A 16,240-nucleotide genomic window follows, 5' to 3' on the forward strand; every position below is an offset into this window, starting at 1 on the left:
CGCGGGCCACAAGCAGCAGTTCCCAGAAGCAGGCGCTCAGACAGCGTCCACTGTCGCCAGGTGGGAAACCCAGGGCTGGCGCCAGGGCACATCTGGGACGGAGGCAGAACTGCCAGTCCAGGGTCCGGAGCGTGGGGCAGGGAGGGCGCGGAGCTGGGAGAGGTCTCTGCAGGGGAGGGGGCTCGGCCACAGAGGACAGGAAGACCTCTGGTGACGTTTGAAGACGTTTAAAGACAGGAGTCAGCCCCGTGGAGGGGGAGGGGCACGCGCGATGCCCTTGGGCCCAGGAGGGGGTTCGAGGACCCAAGACAGGAGGGTCTGGGAGCTGTGGGGTGAGGGGAGGGGCCAGAGCTGGGTCTGGCGGGGAGGGCCCCATTGGCATGTGGAGGAGACAGGCCGTGTCCCGATCCACGGGTGCCCGAGCCCCGAGGGTGTGAGGCTGGGAACCGGGGGGTTGGGGAGGGGGGTGGGTGGCCGTTCCTGCAACCGGCCAGGAGCTTCGGCTCCTTGGAGGACGCTGACACTTGTCTGACCCGGCAGCCGGGACGCCTGGGGGTGTCTCTGCTGGGCACCCGTCCAGCCTCACTGGCTTCCAGCGCTGGCTCTCCCCACCCCCCTTCCCCACCCAGCCGGCCCGGGGGGCGGAGCCTGTTGGACTGTGTTCCGGGGCCTCCCCGGGGCCCAGAGCCAGACGGAGGCTCAGCCCCTGTAATTCGGATTCTGGGGGGTTCCGACCGGCCCGCACCTGACGAGCAGGCCTGCCTGGGGCAGCGTCCCTGTGACCCCACGTCTTCCTGGGCTTTGGGCTCGGACTGAAGGCTGGCGGGGTCAGGACGTCAGCTCGCTGTGCCGGCCCCTCCTCCCCCCGTGGGCAGCAAATGGCTCTTTTACAGGAACTGCGGAGAAGGGGTGGAAGGCGGCACGAAGCGCTAAACATCTGGAGACGGGCGTCCACACGCCATTTAAAATCGTCTGTGTCCCCAACGGGCAGGTGCTCCCCACCGGGGGATTTGGCTTGGATCTGGGGCATCGGGGGGAGCCCGGGGGGCACGAGAGGCCACAGCCGGGAGGCTGGGCCCCGGGTGGCCCTCGTGCAGCAGGGCAGGCGCTGGCCTGAAGATGGGGACGTCCCTGAGAGGCGCTAAGAGGACGGGGTCAGCCAAGGGGCAGGAGGGGCTGGTCCAGGAAGGGTTCTGGGGTGCAAGGCTCCCGATGGCTCCCAACCAGAGGACGTGGGGTGCTGCGCTGAGGGCATTCCTTCCTGAGGCAGGAGCCCAGGGGCCCGTGCCATCGAGGGGCCGGCAAGGACCTAGACGGGGACCCACGAGTCCCCGGAGGATGGCCTTTGTCCCGGGAGATGGGACTCCTTGGGGGGGGGGGGGTTGTTTGCATCTTAGGAGGAGCTCCCCACAGGGTTGGAAGCAGGACAAAGAGACGCTGGGCAAGAGGCGGCCCTTCTGATCCGGACCCACCCGAGGACCCAGAGGGGGGCAGCTGGGCGCGGGCCTCCTGGGGGTAAGCGGCCGAGGAGGGACAGAACCTGGGTGTCCTCGTTCCCACCCAGATGGCGGGGCCGGGAAGCTCCTCGCGGGGCAGAGCCGCCGGCACAGGGCGGGGTAACCGCCGAGCCCTCACAGACGCGGCCTCGGCGCCCCACACGCGGGGACGCCCCCGGCGCTGCGTCTGTGGCCTCGCCCGGCAGCGCCAGCCCCCCAACTCTCTGAGTGCACCCCCCCGCCCCGCCCGGCGCTGGGATATAAATTCAGGTTTTCTTGTTTCAAACCCCGTGCTTTCTTCACTTGACCACAGGGCTTCTCTGGGATCCTCTCCGGATGTCGAGCTCACACCTGTCTTGGGCTTTAATCCCGGTCAGAGGGCAGCACCGCGGGCTCCGCCCCATTGTTTCTAACCTCTCACCGAATCCGGTGCCTCCCCACTCACCGCCTGGGCCTCGAGCCACGTTATAGCCGAGCCTGTGGCCGTGTCACCGAAGAAATTCAGAGATTCTCACATCACGTTACAGCGTTTACAGAAATCTCAGAATATTGTTCACACAGCCCTGCCGCTTCGCGTTACGGTCGCGAAGACACCTGCCCTTATGCCTCGTTGTTTAACTGCTGACCCAGAGAAACACGCAGCTGTTATACGTTAGTTCTAAAAATGTTTCGATGATTGTGCTCCCACACAATTCACCGGCTTGGTTTACGTTATGCATTTAAATATTCCCAGGGAGGTTCCCCACTCCTCAGACGACGGCAGGCGTCCGGGCGCGGACGGCCCCGATGCCCAGAGCAGGAGTGGCGAGTTGGAGCCCGCCTGGGTCAGCTCGGTGGGCCCCGTGGCGTCACGGAACGTCTCCAAACCAGGGTTTCTCGCCTGGGCACTGCTGGCATTTGGGGCGACTCCGTGCGAGGGCCCCGTCCCGTGCATGTAGGGTGTCGGCGGCATCCCTGGCCTCCCCCTGCCCTGGATGCGAGTGGTGCCGCCCCCCGGGGACACCCCAGGAGGTCTCTGGACGCTGCCAAACATCCCTGGGGTGCAAGACCCCCGGCTGAGGCCACCTGCTAGGTGCCCCGGGTGACCCCCGAGGGCTCCTTGAGGCCTCCCCGCAGTGACGCCTCTGCTCCAAGCTCTCAAGCAGTGAGACTGTTTGCAAAATCCTGTCTTCCTGTTAGTAAGTTCAGGGTCGAGAGGGGCTGGCGGCCTTCACCGTGGTAGATGCAGGTGCAGAACAGGCAGGGGCCGGGACCGAGGGGAACCCGAAAGGCCAGGATGCTGGACCCCGCAGGGCAGGTGCTGTGGCTTCACCGACCTCAGAGGATCTCTAGTTTCTGTAAAAGCCGGAGGGCGGGTGTCAGGGCCACACTGCTGTCCCGGGTGTTTGGTTCAGGGGGGACAGGAGACCAAGGGAGAACAGGAGACCGGGGGTGGACAGGAGACAGGGGGGACAGGAGACGGGGGGGACAGGAGACCAGGGGTGGACAGGAGACCGGGGGTGGACAGGAGACGGGGGGGACAGGAGACCGGGGGTGGACAGGAGACGGGGGGGACAGGAGATGGGGGGGACAGGAGACCGGGGGTGGACAGGAGACAGGGGGGACAGGAGACCGGGGGTGGACAGGAGACGGGGGGGGGACAGGAGACTGGGGGGGGGCAGGAGACCGGGGGGGACAGGAGACCGGGGGGAACAGGAGACCAAGGGAGAACAGGAAACCGGGGGTGGACAGGAGACCAGGGGGGACAGGAGACCGGGGGGGACAGGAGACCGGGGGTGGACAGGAGACAGGGGGGACAGGAGACCGGGGGGGACAGGAGATGGGGGGGACAGGAGACCGGGGGTGGACAGGAGACGGGGGGGACAGGAGACCGGGGGGGACAGGAGACGGGGGGGGACAGGAGACTGGGGGGGGCAGGAGACCGGGGGGAACAGGAGACCGGGGGGACAGGAGACCGGGGGGACAGGAGACCGGGGGACAGGAGACGGGGGGGGGGGACAGGAGACTGGGGGGGGGACAGGAGACAGGGAGGACAGGAGACCAGGGGGGACAGGAGACCGGGGGGACAGGAGACCGGGGGACAGGAAACCAGGAGAAAGGGTGCATTTCTCAGCTCCTTGGGAGCATGGAGGAGGAAGGATGCTTGACCAAGCGCAACCACCACGTTGGAGCGTCTACTCCGGGCCAGGCGCTGTGCCGTCACTGGATTCGGTCCTGACAGGACACTGGGAGGCAGGTGCCATTCACAGCGTCCCCTGACCGGTGAGGGACGTGAGGCTGAATGCCCGTGTTCCTGTTGCCTCCTGTGAGCGACTGGCCCCGGAAAACCCGAAGCTGACATTGGTACGTGCAGCTAGGGTCCTCGAGGACCGCGGGACGGAGCGCACGGCCAGAGTGGAGAAGGGGGTGTGGCCTGTGGGGGCGGAGCGCTGGGCTCCACCCCTCCCCCACCCCCAGCACCCAGCTCAGCTACTGAACAGATGGCCCGTGAGCCCTGCGCTCCTAGTGGTGGGAGACACAAACCAGTAAGTTCTTAAGACAACAAAGAACAAGTCAGGCCGGACTCCATTCTTTTCTGTGGCTTCGCCCTTTGGAGGGTTTGGGGGAGGGGCGGGGATCTCGGGGTGAACCGGAGGGGCTCAGTGACCACAGAGGACGTCACCATGACGTGCTGCGGGGAAAACAAGCAGCCTCCCATCCCGGATCTCGGGGAGGAAGCCAATAGCCCGGGGCTGGCTGAGTTCAGTGACGAGGCCCACGGCTGACACATTCCTGGACGTCCACGCCAGGCCGGGCCCAGCCCGTCTACACGGACTCACTCAATACCTCCAGAACCAGGCCTGACGTTCTCCAGACTCTACAGCTGCGGGGACTCTAGCAGAGGACGGGGTCCCGTTTGGTGCCGGGAGTCCCCCTGCCGTGGGGAAAGGCAGCTGCTGGTGTGTGCGTGCAGGAGACGACCCCCCTGTGCCCGCAGGCGCCCATCTGTCCGCCACGCTCGGGACACGGAGTCTGTCAGACCCCAAATGGGATGTTGAGAGAGCCCGTGGGATGTTCCATCCCGGCTGGGTTCGGGTGGCCGGGGAGGCGATCCTGGTCACAGCCTCGCTGGCCTCCCGCGTTCTCCAGCCCCAAGAGGCAAGAAGTGCGTGAAGTCTTTTCAAGTTTCTAGTTGTGCACGTGGGTCGCTCTCTTGTCCCGTGGAAGCACAGACTTTCGTGCTTGCTGCTGAGTGAAAGGCCACATCCCGTGTGACTCCAGCCAGGTGACTGTCCCAGAAGCAAAGCCACGGGACAGTAAAAGGTCAGTGGCAGCCACGGGTTGGAGGGGACGAGGGACGAGCAGGCGAGCACTCTGTGTGATGCCGTCACCTCACCGTACCGTTGTCCACACCCGGGGAATGCGCGTCTCCAACGGTAAGCCCGGCACTCCAGGTAATAATCCGGGAACCCCCGCTTTCCGGAAGCTCACGCTCTGCATTAGCACCAACCGCTTTTTTCATAAAAGCAAAACCCCCTCTGGATCCCCTTCAGTTAGTGAAACGGCGGGAGCAGGTCCTTCGTGAAAGCCAAGCGGCCGAACGCGAACTTTTGGAAAGCAGGGGACACTCTTCGACTGTTGCCGCTTCGGCTCAAAAAAGTTTCAGATGGGGGGCGGGGACCTGCAACGCGTCAACGTGGGCTCGTCCGTTGTCACAAGCAAACTCCGGGTGGAAATAACGGGAGGAGGGGTGTGGGGTGTGGGGCTCTGTACTTTCCGCTCGATTCTCCCGTAACTCAAGCTCTTCTGAAGAATACGGTCTGTTGAGAAGCTAGAAAGGTCCGTGCACACGAGCCTAACCAGGGACAGGGCTGCCGTGCGCCTGACACCGCGGCTTCCTCCCAGTGTGGAGACGGTGCCCTGCTGGCCACAGCTGTTAAACACTGCTGTGCCGATGCCGCTCATTCTAAGTCAAGTTTTATGATTTCAAGGCCACTGTGCCCGGGACCCACCCTCCCCGACAACCGACCGCTCTCTCCAGGGCCCTGTTCTGTCTGCCAGACCAGGCCTCTTTATTGTGGGGTCTCTCCCCTTTATCACCCGGGAACGTACGGGCATTAACTTTTATGCTTTCAATCCAAGACAGGCTATAAAATTAGGGAAGCAGGGCTGCTGTGTAGCTGATCTGGGCCCTTCAGAGTCCCCGGGAGACTCCTGAGGGCGTCCTGCCCTCCGTGAGCAGAAGCTTCTGGAACGTTCAGAGGATGGGACACGTTCCTCTGCACAGAGAGCTCAGGGAGGGGAGAGGCCAGGGGAATGGGCCTCACGCTCCCGCCCGTCTGCTGGGGGCGGCAGGGGCCCAAGGCAGGTGGAAGGTGCCCGGAAATCATCCACATGACCCCTCGCACACGCTCGGCCACAGGGGAGAACAGCCACCGTTTGTCAACGCCTACTGGGCGCTGCGTGTGTGTCTGCGTTTGCTATCCTGCCCACCACAGGCCAGCGAGGAAGGCCGAGGGGGCCGGCTCTCATTTCCCCATGAGGAGACGGACGCTCCAGGCGCAACCCCTCGTCCAAACACACAGCCCGCTGGTGGCGGAGGCAGGATCTGAGGCCAGGTGGTGGCTGCGGCAAAGCCGTGCTCTCCCGTGTCACTGCGCGGTCCCCGCAGGGACACCAGGCACCAGGCCCTGGGGCACGGAGAGGGGAGGCACGGGGACAGGAGGTGCATCCGGACCCAGCAGAAGCCTATGGCCTGAGAGCCTCGGACTCCTCCTGGGCCCGCGGTCTCGTGCGGCTACCGGGACTGGGGCAGGGAGGTGGAGAGGGCTCTGAAGCGCCTCAGGGCACCGACCTGACTGCCGACCACTGCCCAGGGCAGCACCAGGACCCAGAGGGGCTGCCGGGACCTTCGAACAGAGAGAGAACAGGATTGAGATGTGCTGGGGCCATCACGAGCATCCTTTTCTGCCACACAGGCTCACTATAGAAACAATCACGGGGAAGAGCATTTGTGGGTGAGACGCTGACGTGACCAGAAACCAGAGGGACCGAGGGGGTCCAGGGGACTCATTTAGACTCTAATGCGGAGAAGCAGCACCTCCTTCCAAGAGGCCGCGATGCTGAGAACACTGCTGCCGCTAACACCTGGGTGTCCGTGGCACCTGCGGGACCGGCCTCCCAGGTGCAGGGCTGGAGCGGCACCCCTGCACGTGGCTCACCGGTGAGAGGGCTGCTCTCTACTTTGGGAGGGAGAACACTTTCCGGGGCCCTTCCCAGCCGTCCCGCAGGAAAGGAGGCACTTAGCCAGAGGTCTCTAACATGCTCTCCGCTTGGGGCCTGGGAGGGAGGACAGGTTCAGGCCTGGGGAACACCTGGGGAGCACCTGGCCTGACCGGGCTCCCGGGATGGCTGCCTGGAGGAGGCGGCCCACGCTGGATCCTCAGCGGCCCCTCAGCCGCCCCTGCCCCCTGCCTCTTGGCAGGCCAGGTGGCATTTAAGCAGAAACACTGATGAAAATTCAGCTCCTTCCCTGCGGCTCGTGATACAAAGTTGTGCCAAACGAGGTCTAGCGAGTCAACACCGCTCCCCACACGCCCGGCGCTCGCTGTCCCGGGGGTTCTCGGGCCCCTCCCAGCCGCCGCCCTCAGCCCCGTCCCTGAGGTCACTGATCCTCCCCTGTCCGCCCGGCCCCACCCCGATATTAAAGTCACACTTCAAACTGTCACTTTGTTTTTAATTTTTACTCAGTCTGCGTCCGGATAAACCAGGATTTGACCAAGCTCCCAGCTCTCTCCGCTCCAACCACGTAGCAATTTTATGGATCAGAGTTTTGTTTCTATTTGTCTAAAGCCCAGAGGAAGAAAGAAATCAAGTCCACAGATGAACATGTATTTGAAGAGACATTTCAGGACTTGGGAGACTTCTTCATCCATCAGTTTCTTAGGAACAGCACCCAACGGGCCCGGGGGAGGCCTGCACAGCAGGTGCACAGGTAGGTGGGCGGCCGCAGGCCCCTGGAGGGAGGGGACAGCCGTCTGGGCTGGGCGGCCCGTCTGCTTTGCAGACAAAATAGAAAGAAAAACTCCAACTTCATTCATACTTTATTTGGAGGAAGAACACGTGTACAGAAAATCTCTGTTTTGGAAAATAAACTGTATGGCTGTTGGGGGCGACGCTGTAACGGGTAATGAGGGGGCTCGCGGCTCTTGAGACATGTGGTCACGCGAGTCCTTAAACCGCTGAACGAAACGTTACCTTGTAACTTTCCCTGCCAGGCCCCGTGTCTGAGCACATCCGACCATCCCCAAAGTCACCAGACTCACCCAACGCGCCGTCTGCGCGCCAGTCCGTGGACAGACGCTCATCACGCTTCACCAAAGGACGGCCTGGAGGGCAGAAACTCCGCTTCTGGACAGGCTTCCAGAAAGCAGAGTCCGCCCTCGTCTTTTCCTTCCTCCCTCGCTGGGATTGCTGCGCCCGCTCTGAGTACAGTGTCGGGTCAAGGAGGTTGCCCCAACCCCCCCCCCCCGGGAGCCTTCCCCAGGGGCCTCCCGCGGGAAGCACAGCCCCCAGACGGAGCCTGCGTCGAGCACGGCAGACCTCGGGGCGAATCGGTGAGGGACATGCTGACAGAGGAGGCAGGCAGCGCCCACAGCACAAGTCACGGGATTGCTCCGCAGCAGGGACACGTTGGACACCTTCTCCAGGACCGCCCGGGCCCCCTGCTACCCTCCACTGTCGTGAAAACCGCCGCCAGCCTACCAGCCGCAGAGTCGAGTCCGCGATGGATGATGTGAGTCACGGCCCCCAAAGCTGGAACCCCCCAGCGCCCCGGAGCTCTGTCCCCCTGAGGCCTCACCCCAGGGCGCACAGTTCACATCCCCGAGGGGCAGGAAGATGGTCGGACCTCTGCTGGTCAGGCATCTTCTTCCATCAGAGGGATCTCTGTAAAAAGAGAGCCCGTTACCAGCTTAGCTGCAGGGATCTGGGAACAAAAACTTGATTGAAGTGTCTGTAATTCCCGGTGTCAGAAGAAAACGCCAAGTTCCGCGTAAACTGACCACATAAAGCACTCATTACGGCATCTTTGCTGGAAAATCTCACACCAGCTCACGCAAAATAAAGTGCTGAGACCTTAACCCCGTGTCCTAGCGGTCAGACCCGCCAGAGGGCGAGATGCTGTGCAGAGGCAGTGGGCGGGCAGGAAGGAGGCCCATCTCTGGGCCACCTCGGCCATCACGGCCACCACACGCCCGGACTGGGGCCCTCGCGTGCCCCGCGGTCCTCTGCGTCCCCCGGGAGACCCTGGTTGCCCCCACTTCTCTGAGAGCTACACTGGCCTTTCCTTGTGCTGGGCGCGTGTGCCCGTTTCTTCATCCCGGCGAGAGGCCTGTGTGCACACGGCTTCTCGGGGCCGCCCCACAGGCGCCCTGGTCTCCCGTGTGCGTGCGTGCATGCTGACCCCGGCACCAAGCTCTTCCAAGCCCTGCCTAGCGGACGGAGCGGGCAGAGAGCTCCCTGGCTCGCCCAGACGCCATGAAACCACCGCGGGCTTCCTGCTCTGACGGCTTGGGGCCTCCTGAAACCTGCACCCATCACGTGGGAGAGGACGGCCTCGCTCCAGGCCTCACGCAGGGAGAACAATGAGCGGCAGGAGAGGCCAGGGGCGGGCGCGGGGCGGACACTCACCGTCGGCGATGTCGATGCCTGGGCTGCTGGACGCCGTCTCCCGCGCCGAGCCGGCCCCCGTGTCAGCGCTGTCGGGGCGGGGGCCCCCCGGGCACGCGGAAGGTGAATACAGACTCTGGAGCGGCTCGGAGGAGCCTGAGACGCCGTCACAGGGCTCTGAGCCCCCTGGGCCCGTGTCCGTGTCCCCTGAGCCGGGGTATGCCGGGGGGCTCTGGTCGTCCACAGGCAAGGGGCAGCCTGGGCCCACGGGGCCCAGGTACCCAGGGCCTGAGGCCCTCAAGCTGCCGCTCACGGCCTCGTCATAGGACGGAAGCATGACGGGAACCCCGTCCACCACCACGAAGTCCGGGTCGCTGCTGGAGCTCCGGGGAGGCCCCCTGTGCCGAGGAGAGTGGCGCCGACAGGTCAGAGTGGCGTGCCCCCCAGGACGGAGGCCCCCAGCAACCCCCAGGATGGAGGCCCTCCCACCCTGTGCAGCGGAGGCCCCCCAAGACCGAGGCCCCCCACCCTGTGCAGCGAAGGCCCCCCCAAGACCGAGGACCCCCACCCTGTGCAGCGGAGGCCCCACAAGACTGAGGACCCCCACCCTGTGCAGCAGAGGCCCCCCAGGACTGAGTCCCCCCCCGTGCAGCGGAGGCCTCCCCAAGACCGAGGACCCCCACCCTGTGCAGCGGAGGCCCCCCCAAGACCGAGGACCCCCACCCTGTGCAGTGGAGGCCCAAGACTGAGGCCCCCCAAGACCGAGGACCCCCACCCTGTGCAGCAGAGGCCCCCCAGGACTGAGTCCCCCCTGTGCAGCGGAGGCCCCCCAAGACTGAGGCCCCCCACCCTGTGCAGCGGAGGCCCCCCCAAGACTGAGGACCCCTACCCTGTGCAGCAGAGGCCCCCCCAAGACCAAGGCCCCCCACCCTGTGCAGCGGAGGCTCCCCAACACTGAGGACCCCCACCCTGTGCAGCAGAGGCCCCCCAAGACCGAGGACCCCCACCCTGTGCAGTGGAGGCCCAAGACTGAGGCCCCCCAAGACCGAGGACCCCCACCCTGTGCAGCAGAGGCCCCCCAGGACTGAGTCCCCCCCGTGCAGTGGAGGCCTCCCCAAGACCGAGGACCCCCACCCTGTGCAGCAGAGGCCCCCCAGGACTGAGTCCCCCCCGTGCAGCGGAGGCCCCCCAAGACCGAGGCCCCCCACCCTGTGCAGCGGAGGCTCCCCAACACTGAGGACCCCCACCCTGTGCAGCGGAGGCCCCCCAAGACCAAGGACCCCCACCCTCTGCAGCGAAGGCCCCCCAAGACCGAGGACCCCCACCCTGTGCAGTGGAGGCCCAAGACTGAGGCCCCCCAAGACCGAGGACCCCCACCCTGTGCAGCAGAGGCCCCCCAAAACCGAGGACCCCCCAAGACCGAGCCCCCCCCAGGACTGAAGGCCCCCCAAGGCTTGTGATGGCAGCGGAGCCCATGTTGAGCCTCTTCCGGGGCTCTGTCTGGCAGATGGTGGCACTGAGGGCCACGGCCACACTGGGACAGCAGCGTCCCCCTTTGTCTGGGCCCCACTGGCCCCTCAGGCTTCCTCCTCCCCAACCTCCGGCCCTGAGCAGGGGACCACGTGGCCCATCCCGCTGTGCCTCCTCAGGGTCGCTCAGGAAGCCCTCTGAAAATAGAGGAGCTCCACGAGCCAACGGGAAACCAGGGGCCCTCAGCGCACGAGGAAACGTTAGACCCTGCGCTTCTTAGACTCCGTTTTTGTTTCCGCTCCAGCGTGAAAGTCACCGATTCCCATCAAGGTAGAAAAGGGAACACCCACGTCGCCACCCTAGTCATTACGCGGCCCCTCCACCCCCCACCCAGCAGCCGCCAAGGGTGGCCGCTGTCTCTGCGGGCCTCGCCCCTGTGCGGCCCGTCGCCCCGACGGCGGTCTGACCACCGCGCTGCGTCTGTCCCCCAGAGGGCCCGAGTGGCTGGTTGACTCGGCTTCCTAGTTCCCTGCTGGGCCCTGGCACTGAGTGACGCAGCCGGAGGATAAATGTCCAGAGGGGAGGACCCAGCCGGCGGGCAGACCTGAGCGCTGACTGCCACCGCCCGGCTCCAAAACCCCGGGAAATGCCACGTGTGGATGCGGGCGCTGGGTGGAGGGGCACAATCCTGGAGACGGAGGGAGGCGGGCAGGGAGGGAAGGCGAGCTGGCCAGGAACGCTCCCCGCTCCCCCCGCGAGAGGCTGCGTGTCCCCATCCCCAGCCTGTGCCCGTCCGTCCTCTGGTCTCACCCGCCGACACCGGGCCGCGGCTCGGCCCCCATGCGCTGCCATTGAGCCCCTCGCTCTCTGGTGTTCCCCGCCCCCGCGTGGCCCGAGAAAAGTCCACTGTGGGCTTGTCCCGAGAAAGCTGTCGTCTGTGTGGCTAACCGAGAATACCCGAGGGTAGAAAAACACCACATGAAAGAGTTCGGGGCACATTTTAAAAACTCCTCGTGCAGTGGATGTTCTGGAAGCTTCTCTCCCAAGCAGACGTGGGGAAATGGCCCCAAGCACCCAACGTGCCACAAATCACGTGTGGGTCAGCCCCCCTCTGCAACCTTAAGTCTTCTGTAGATGCTAGGACTGCTCATGATAGATCCCAGTCCCTTGATTAGTAAGTCAGATGTGAGGCCACAGAGCACAGAAGGTGCCGGCATCTCAGCAGGGGCGTGGCTGGGGCAGCTGCACGGCTCAGCGACACGGGGCCAGCCTGGGGGCCTGAGGGCCGACCAAGCAGCTCCACGGCCTCCCTCAGTCCTCACCTGGCCGGGAGCTTGAGAGACTGGACCTTCCTGGAGGCAAGAGGGGGAAGGGATTCATTCCAGGAGCCTCCCCCACTGTCAACCTGCCTTTCCAGGAAGGCGCGCACAACTCTGGGGGCCACACCGGCCCTGCGGGTGAAAACAAAGCTTCTTCTGGAAGCACGGGGTCCCAAAGGGACTGACACGGGCACGCAGGCCTGAGGACACTCGAGATCCCTCCGGGTGAGGTGGCTGGTGTCGGGGAGGCCTGGCCGGTGATCTGGCCTCTGTTTCCTGAAGGTCACAAACTCGTCCCCCGACAACATCAGCAACGCCTCCCTCCTGGAACGGTGGTCAGCCAGCAGCAGGGGTCAAGGGTCACGCCTAGGTTGTCGGAGAGGCCGGGGCACCGTGTTCCCAGCAAGCTCCTCTTCTGGGATGACCGCCGTGAGGGTGGGGGCACCAGTGTGAGCCCGTGTGTGCGCCAGCCAGGGGAGGGCCAGCGGGTCCTTCCCAACCCCCCACGTCCCGTCCAGAGCCCTGTCTGCTTCCGGAGGCTTCCCTGGCACGTTGGTTTGGAACCTCTGCTGGGTCTCACGCCTTTGCCCGCATCTCCTACTTAGTTCCGCCCTGGGGGTGATGGGAACGGGCCCCGGGGGCCCTGCACGGCCAGAGCCCCGACTCTGTGGGTCCATCTCCACACCCCCCGCGCCTGCCCGGAGCCGTCCACCAGGGGCGCACGAGGACACGGTGGGGAGGAAGGAGTTGAGCCCTGCCCAGCTCCGTGCTCCGAACGCAGACACCCCCTCCCCCCTCCTGCGCCCATCCAGAGCCGTCCACCAGGGGCGCAAGAGGACATAGTTGAGGGGGGGGGGCGGTGGGAAGAGTTGAGCCCTGCCCAGCTCGGTGCTCTGACCCCAGACACCCCCTAACCTGCGCGCCCATCTGCCAGGCCTGACCCAGTGCTCCCACCACCTTCTTTCTCCCGGCTGCTCGAAGGCCACGGCACTGACCTGACGGGGAAATGGGCCTTGAACTTGGTCTGGAACATCCTGGCCAGGATGACGAGCAGCAGCACCAGCAGCACGCTGGTCGCCGTGAACGCCACGACCTTCCACGTGGTCAGGAGGGTCTCGTGAGTGCTGGGCCACGTTTGCTCTGCGGGGAGAGAACAGAGCGGCGCCAGAGGCCGAGCGGGCACGAGTGTGTTTGCTGGATGGATCTGACCTGGGGGGGCTCCGCAGGCAGGCTGGTACTGCCCCAGGTCAGACCCCCCGCACCCCAAAGTCCGTCCCCAGTGTGGCCTCTGTGCGGCTGCCGGCAGGTACGGAGCGCGGACAGCCTGGTGCGCAGTGAGAAACGCACCTGCTTCTCTGGCAGAGAACAGGGGTCACTCTCCCTGGGCACCCGGGGCAGGGGGGTGGGCTGGGACTGTCGGCCGTGCTGGAGAAAGGGACGGGGGGTAAAGGGATGTGTCCTCGGCGGCCTCTCATCCACCTCTGACCGTCAACACGTCTGCCAGGAGGAGAAGGCAGGAGCGGCCCTTCCAGGGGAGTCCCCATCCCTGGGGCCCAGGCCCCCCGTGTGCGCCCACCATCCTCCCTTGGGGCCGCCCCCTCCCCGTGTAACGGGTTCCCATCCAAGGGTCACCAGACGTCCCAGGTTAATAAGCGCTTCCCCCACATACAGCGGCCAGGGGACAGGTGCTGTGGCAGAAAACCCCAGGGCGAGTGGGTGGGACCAGACGGGCGAGAGACCGAGATTGTGGTCACTACCCTGGGCTCCTGGGACCGGTGGTGGGTTTGCTGGCATCTCGCTAGTAACTAGGAGGCCCCCGGGTGTGCAAACGGCCTGCGGTTTTCCAAGTGGGCGCAGGTCTTACCTGCAATTAATTACACCTTCTGTGTTCTACGCGCATCAACTGGAAGAGAAAGGCCGGGCTGGCGCCCAAGGGCCGGGGGCCTCCTCGGAGGGAGGGACGGGGCTGGGGGAGACCCCGTGCGCAGAGGACCGCCCTGCCCCGGGGCGGGGAAGCATCTGGGGCCCCAGCGGGGAGTTTCGGCGACCTGGGTGTCCCTCACGCCGGGGTGGGGAGGGGGCTGTGACCTCACGCTGCTCACCTGACTTGATGCAGTGAACCTGGTAGGAGGGGAACCACTCCCCGTACTGGCAGGTGATGTACTTGTAGTCGCTGGTGAGGCTGTAGCCGGGGTCGCAGTAGAACTCTACCACGGTCCCGTGGTTGTAGCGCTCACAAGGCCGCGGGTGGCAGACGAAATCACCGTGACTCACGGTGGGAGGCAGCGGACACACTGGGGCAGCGGGGAGAAAAACAGCTTCAGGACTGGCTCGGGGATGGCGCCTGGGGCCCGCGGAGCCCCTGCCGCGCCCCGGGCACGTGCGGGCCGCAGGGGCCGTGAGAACCTCGTCAAAGACACGTTCATCCTACGCGGCAGCGCGGGTCTCTTTATCACACAGTACTGACCGCGAGTGTTATAACGCACCCGACAACCCAGTACCTGCAATTAAGAGACTTACAGAGAAACACTCTACCGACGGGAGCCGCCACCCCAAGCCCGTTTCTGCCCGGGGCAGGCGCCTGGCAGGGGAGCACGGCGGGCACAGGGGGGCCACCGAACGCTGTGACCTCGCGCACGCCACACGGCCTCTCCAGGCCCTGCTGTTCTCCCCTGCAAAATGGAAGCCTACCCCACCCACTGTGATTTGGTTTTTCTGACCCTAATACTCTTTGATTTCAGGGGAAGAAAAAAGGCATTTTCAGTTTCCTCTCTGGGCAGAACCGCTGGTGCCCCGTAACCCGTCCCTGCACACAGTCCAGGCACAAACTACCAAGGCAGCTCACGGCCACACGTGGGGGAGTCCCGCACCGCCGGCGCAGACCCCGCACACGCGGGCCGCACGACGGCAAGAGGGGCCACTGCGCACAGTGTCCCGAGGCGGGGGGAGGGGGGCAAGAGGCCCTCTACACTCACTCCTCCGGCCCTGCGAACACCACTGTGGGGTCCTGTGGGCTCCTCGTGGATGGGGAACGGGAGCTCAGAGCTCAGACTCCCTGGCAGCCGCCAGCCCCGGTCTGAGCTCGGGCCCGGCGCCTGGCCAGCCGAGCGACCCCGGCCGGCTGCTTCTCGCCTCTGGGCCTCAGTGTCCTCACCCGTGAAACGGGAGAGTCCGAGGGCTGTTCCGACAGAATGTAGGTGGACGGCCAGGAAGGCCAGGACCTGAGCGTCTGAAGCCAGAGACCCCAGTGACACTGGAGGACGTGGCGGGGTAGGGGCCGGTGGGACTCCAGCCTTCCCCAGGCTGAACGATGCTGTGTGCACCAGCGGGACGGCAGAGGCCAGTGGCGGGGGGCGGGGGGGTCTATGTCTGACAGTGACCTCTGCCCACTCAGGCAGCTGCCTGGGTCCCCCTCCACTACCCCGGAGCCCCCTCAGTCCTGCAGTGCAGAAGGCCCTTTCTGCGCTCAGGGGCACACAGGACAGAGAGGCTCGTCTAGCGCAGGCTCCGCATCAGTCCCAGAGCCACAGGGATCGGGAAACTACCGGAACGTTTCCAAGGCCCAGCGAACAAATGCGCCTCAGCAGCACCCCCTCACTTGCCCTGAAGGACTAAGGACCGGTCACACTGTGGCATTGACCCTGTGGCAAACGGTCCCATATTCTGCTGAGAATGACGAACTGGACGCTGGACAGATCAATCATCTAGGAGGGAATTGGGGGGGCCGCGCGGAACAGAGGGGCAGGGCTCGGATGCCCCCAGATCTGCACGCGACCCCCACTCTGTGCTGATGAGCCAGAGTGCGGGGCTGTTTCCCTTCTGGGGTTTCGCCATCCAAACACTGGGGGACATTGTCCCTAACTTCCGTGCCCTGGGGGACGTGCTACAGCCCCGACTATCCCTGCCACCCCGTGCAGCCAGGACCCCACACGCGCATGTCAAGGCCGCATCTTCTCGATGCCACACGCAAACCACCCACTGCAGAGACTTTGATCCCGTGGCTGCCGCTGCCGCTGGTGAGACACACGAGCCACGAAGTGGGGACGTTTATCTGCACATCTCATGGTGTTTCTACTGCCTGAGCCTGGCCCACCATCGGCTTTGCTGGGAGGGGACCGCCCACCTCGTGTCCTGCTGGCAGCCAGGGTGGGGTGGTCTTTCACTCGCAAGAGACGACGACGGAGACCATAACCATGATCCCGGCAAGCGGCTTTCCAGTAACAACGTGGGAGCCCTCGGGGCTCGGGGGGCGCCCACCCCCAGCCCCTCTCAGAGCCTGGACAGAGTCTGCGGCCCCCTCCCCTG

At 65.1% G+C, this 16,240-nt stretch overlaps 2 protein-coding genes across 5 annotated transcripts in view; one reads left to right on the plus strand and one right to left on the minus strand.

Annotated features, from left to right (window-relative positions):
- The first annotated feature begins 4,115 nt into the window (after positions 1 to 4,115).
- LOC122476284 (leucine zipper putative tumor suppressor 2-like) lies at positions 4,116 to 8,614 on the plus strand. 2 transcript variants are annotated; one of them, XM_043568784.1, is made up of 4 exons: positions 4,116 to 4,799; positions 6,455 to 6,699; positions 7,227 to 7,470; positions 7,754 to 8,614. In XM_043568784.1, exons 3-4 carry the CDS (start codon positions 7,296 to 7,298, stop codon positions 8,479 to 8,481), a joined length of 903 nt encoding a protein of 300 aa, XP_043424719.1. In that variant the 5' UTR covers positions 4,116 to 4,799; positions 6,455 to 6,699; positions 7,227 to 7,295; the 3' UTR covers positions 8,482 to 8,614. The 2 variants fall into 2 exon arrangements, with proteins under 2 accessions (XP_043424719.1, XP_043424718.1); XM_043568783.1 differs by lacking the exon at positions 4,116 to 4,799 and having other exon boundaries at positions 5,829 to 6,699.
- Positions 7,562 to 16,240, minus strand: part of SUSD4 (sushi domain containing 4) — a 93,284-nt gene continuing 84,605 nt past the window's right edge. For 2 of the 3 annotated variants that reach the window (XM_043568781.1, XM_043568780.1), the window contains 4 exons: positions 14,038 to 14,229; positions 12,931 to 13,075; positions 9,168 to 9,544; positions 7,562 to 8,423 (listed from right to left, as the gene is read on the minus strand). In XM_043568781.1, coding sequence (XP_043424716.1) covers positions 8,395 to 8,423; positions 9,168 to 9,544; positions 12,931 to 13,075; positions 14,038 to 14,229 — 743 coding nt within the window. In that variant the 3' untranslated portion in view covers positions 7,562 to 8,394. Of the gene's footprint in view, positions 8,424 to 9,167; positions 9,545 to 11,938; positions 11,969 to 12,930; positions 13,076 to 14,037; positions 14,230 to 16,240 lie in introns of all 3 variants that reach the window. The other variant, XM_043568782.1, reaches the window with a different exon arrangement.

This window comes from Prionailurus bengalensis, chromosome E4 (assembly GCF_016509475.1).
Source record: "Prionailurus bengalensis isolate Pbe53 chromosome E4, Fcat_Pben_1.1_paternal_pri, whole genome shotgun sequence".
In the NCBI taxonomy this organism is placed as follows: Eukaryota; Metazoa; Chordata; class Mammalia; order Carnivora; family Felidae; genus Prionailurus; species Prionailurus bengalensis.

What these genes read in the sequence shown, in the direction of transcription:
- LOC122476284 (XM_043568784.1), top strand. Translation starts at nt 7,296, where the DNA reads ATGGATCAGAGTTTTGTTTCTATTTGTCTAAAGCCCAGAGGAAGAAAG. An exon ending in CCTGCACAGCAGGTGCACAG is followed by an intron (nt 7,471 to 7,753) that starts GTAGGTGGGCGG and finishes TTTCCCTGCCAG; the next exon opens with GCCCCGTGTCTGAGCACATC.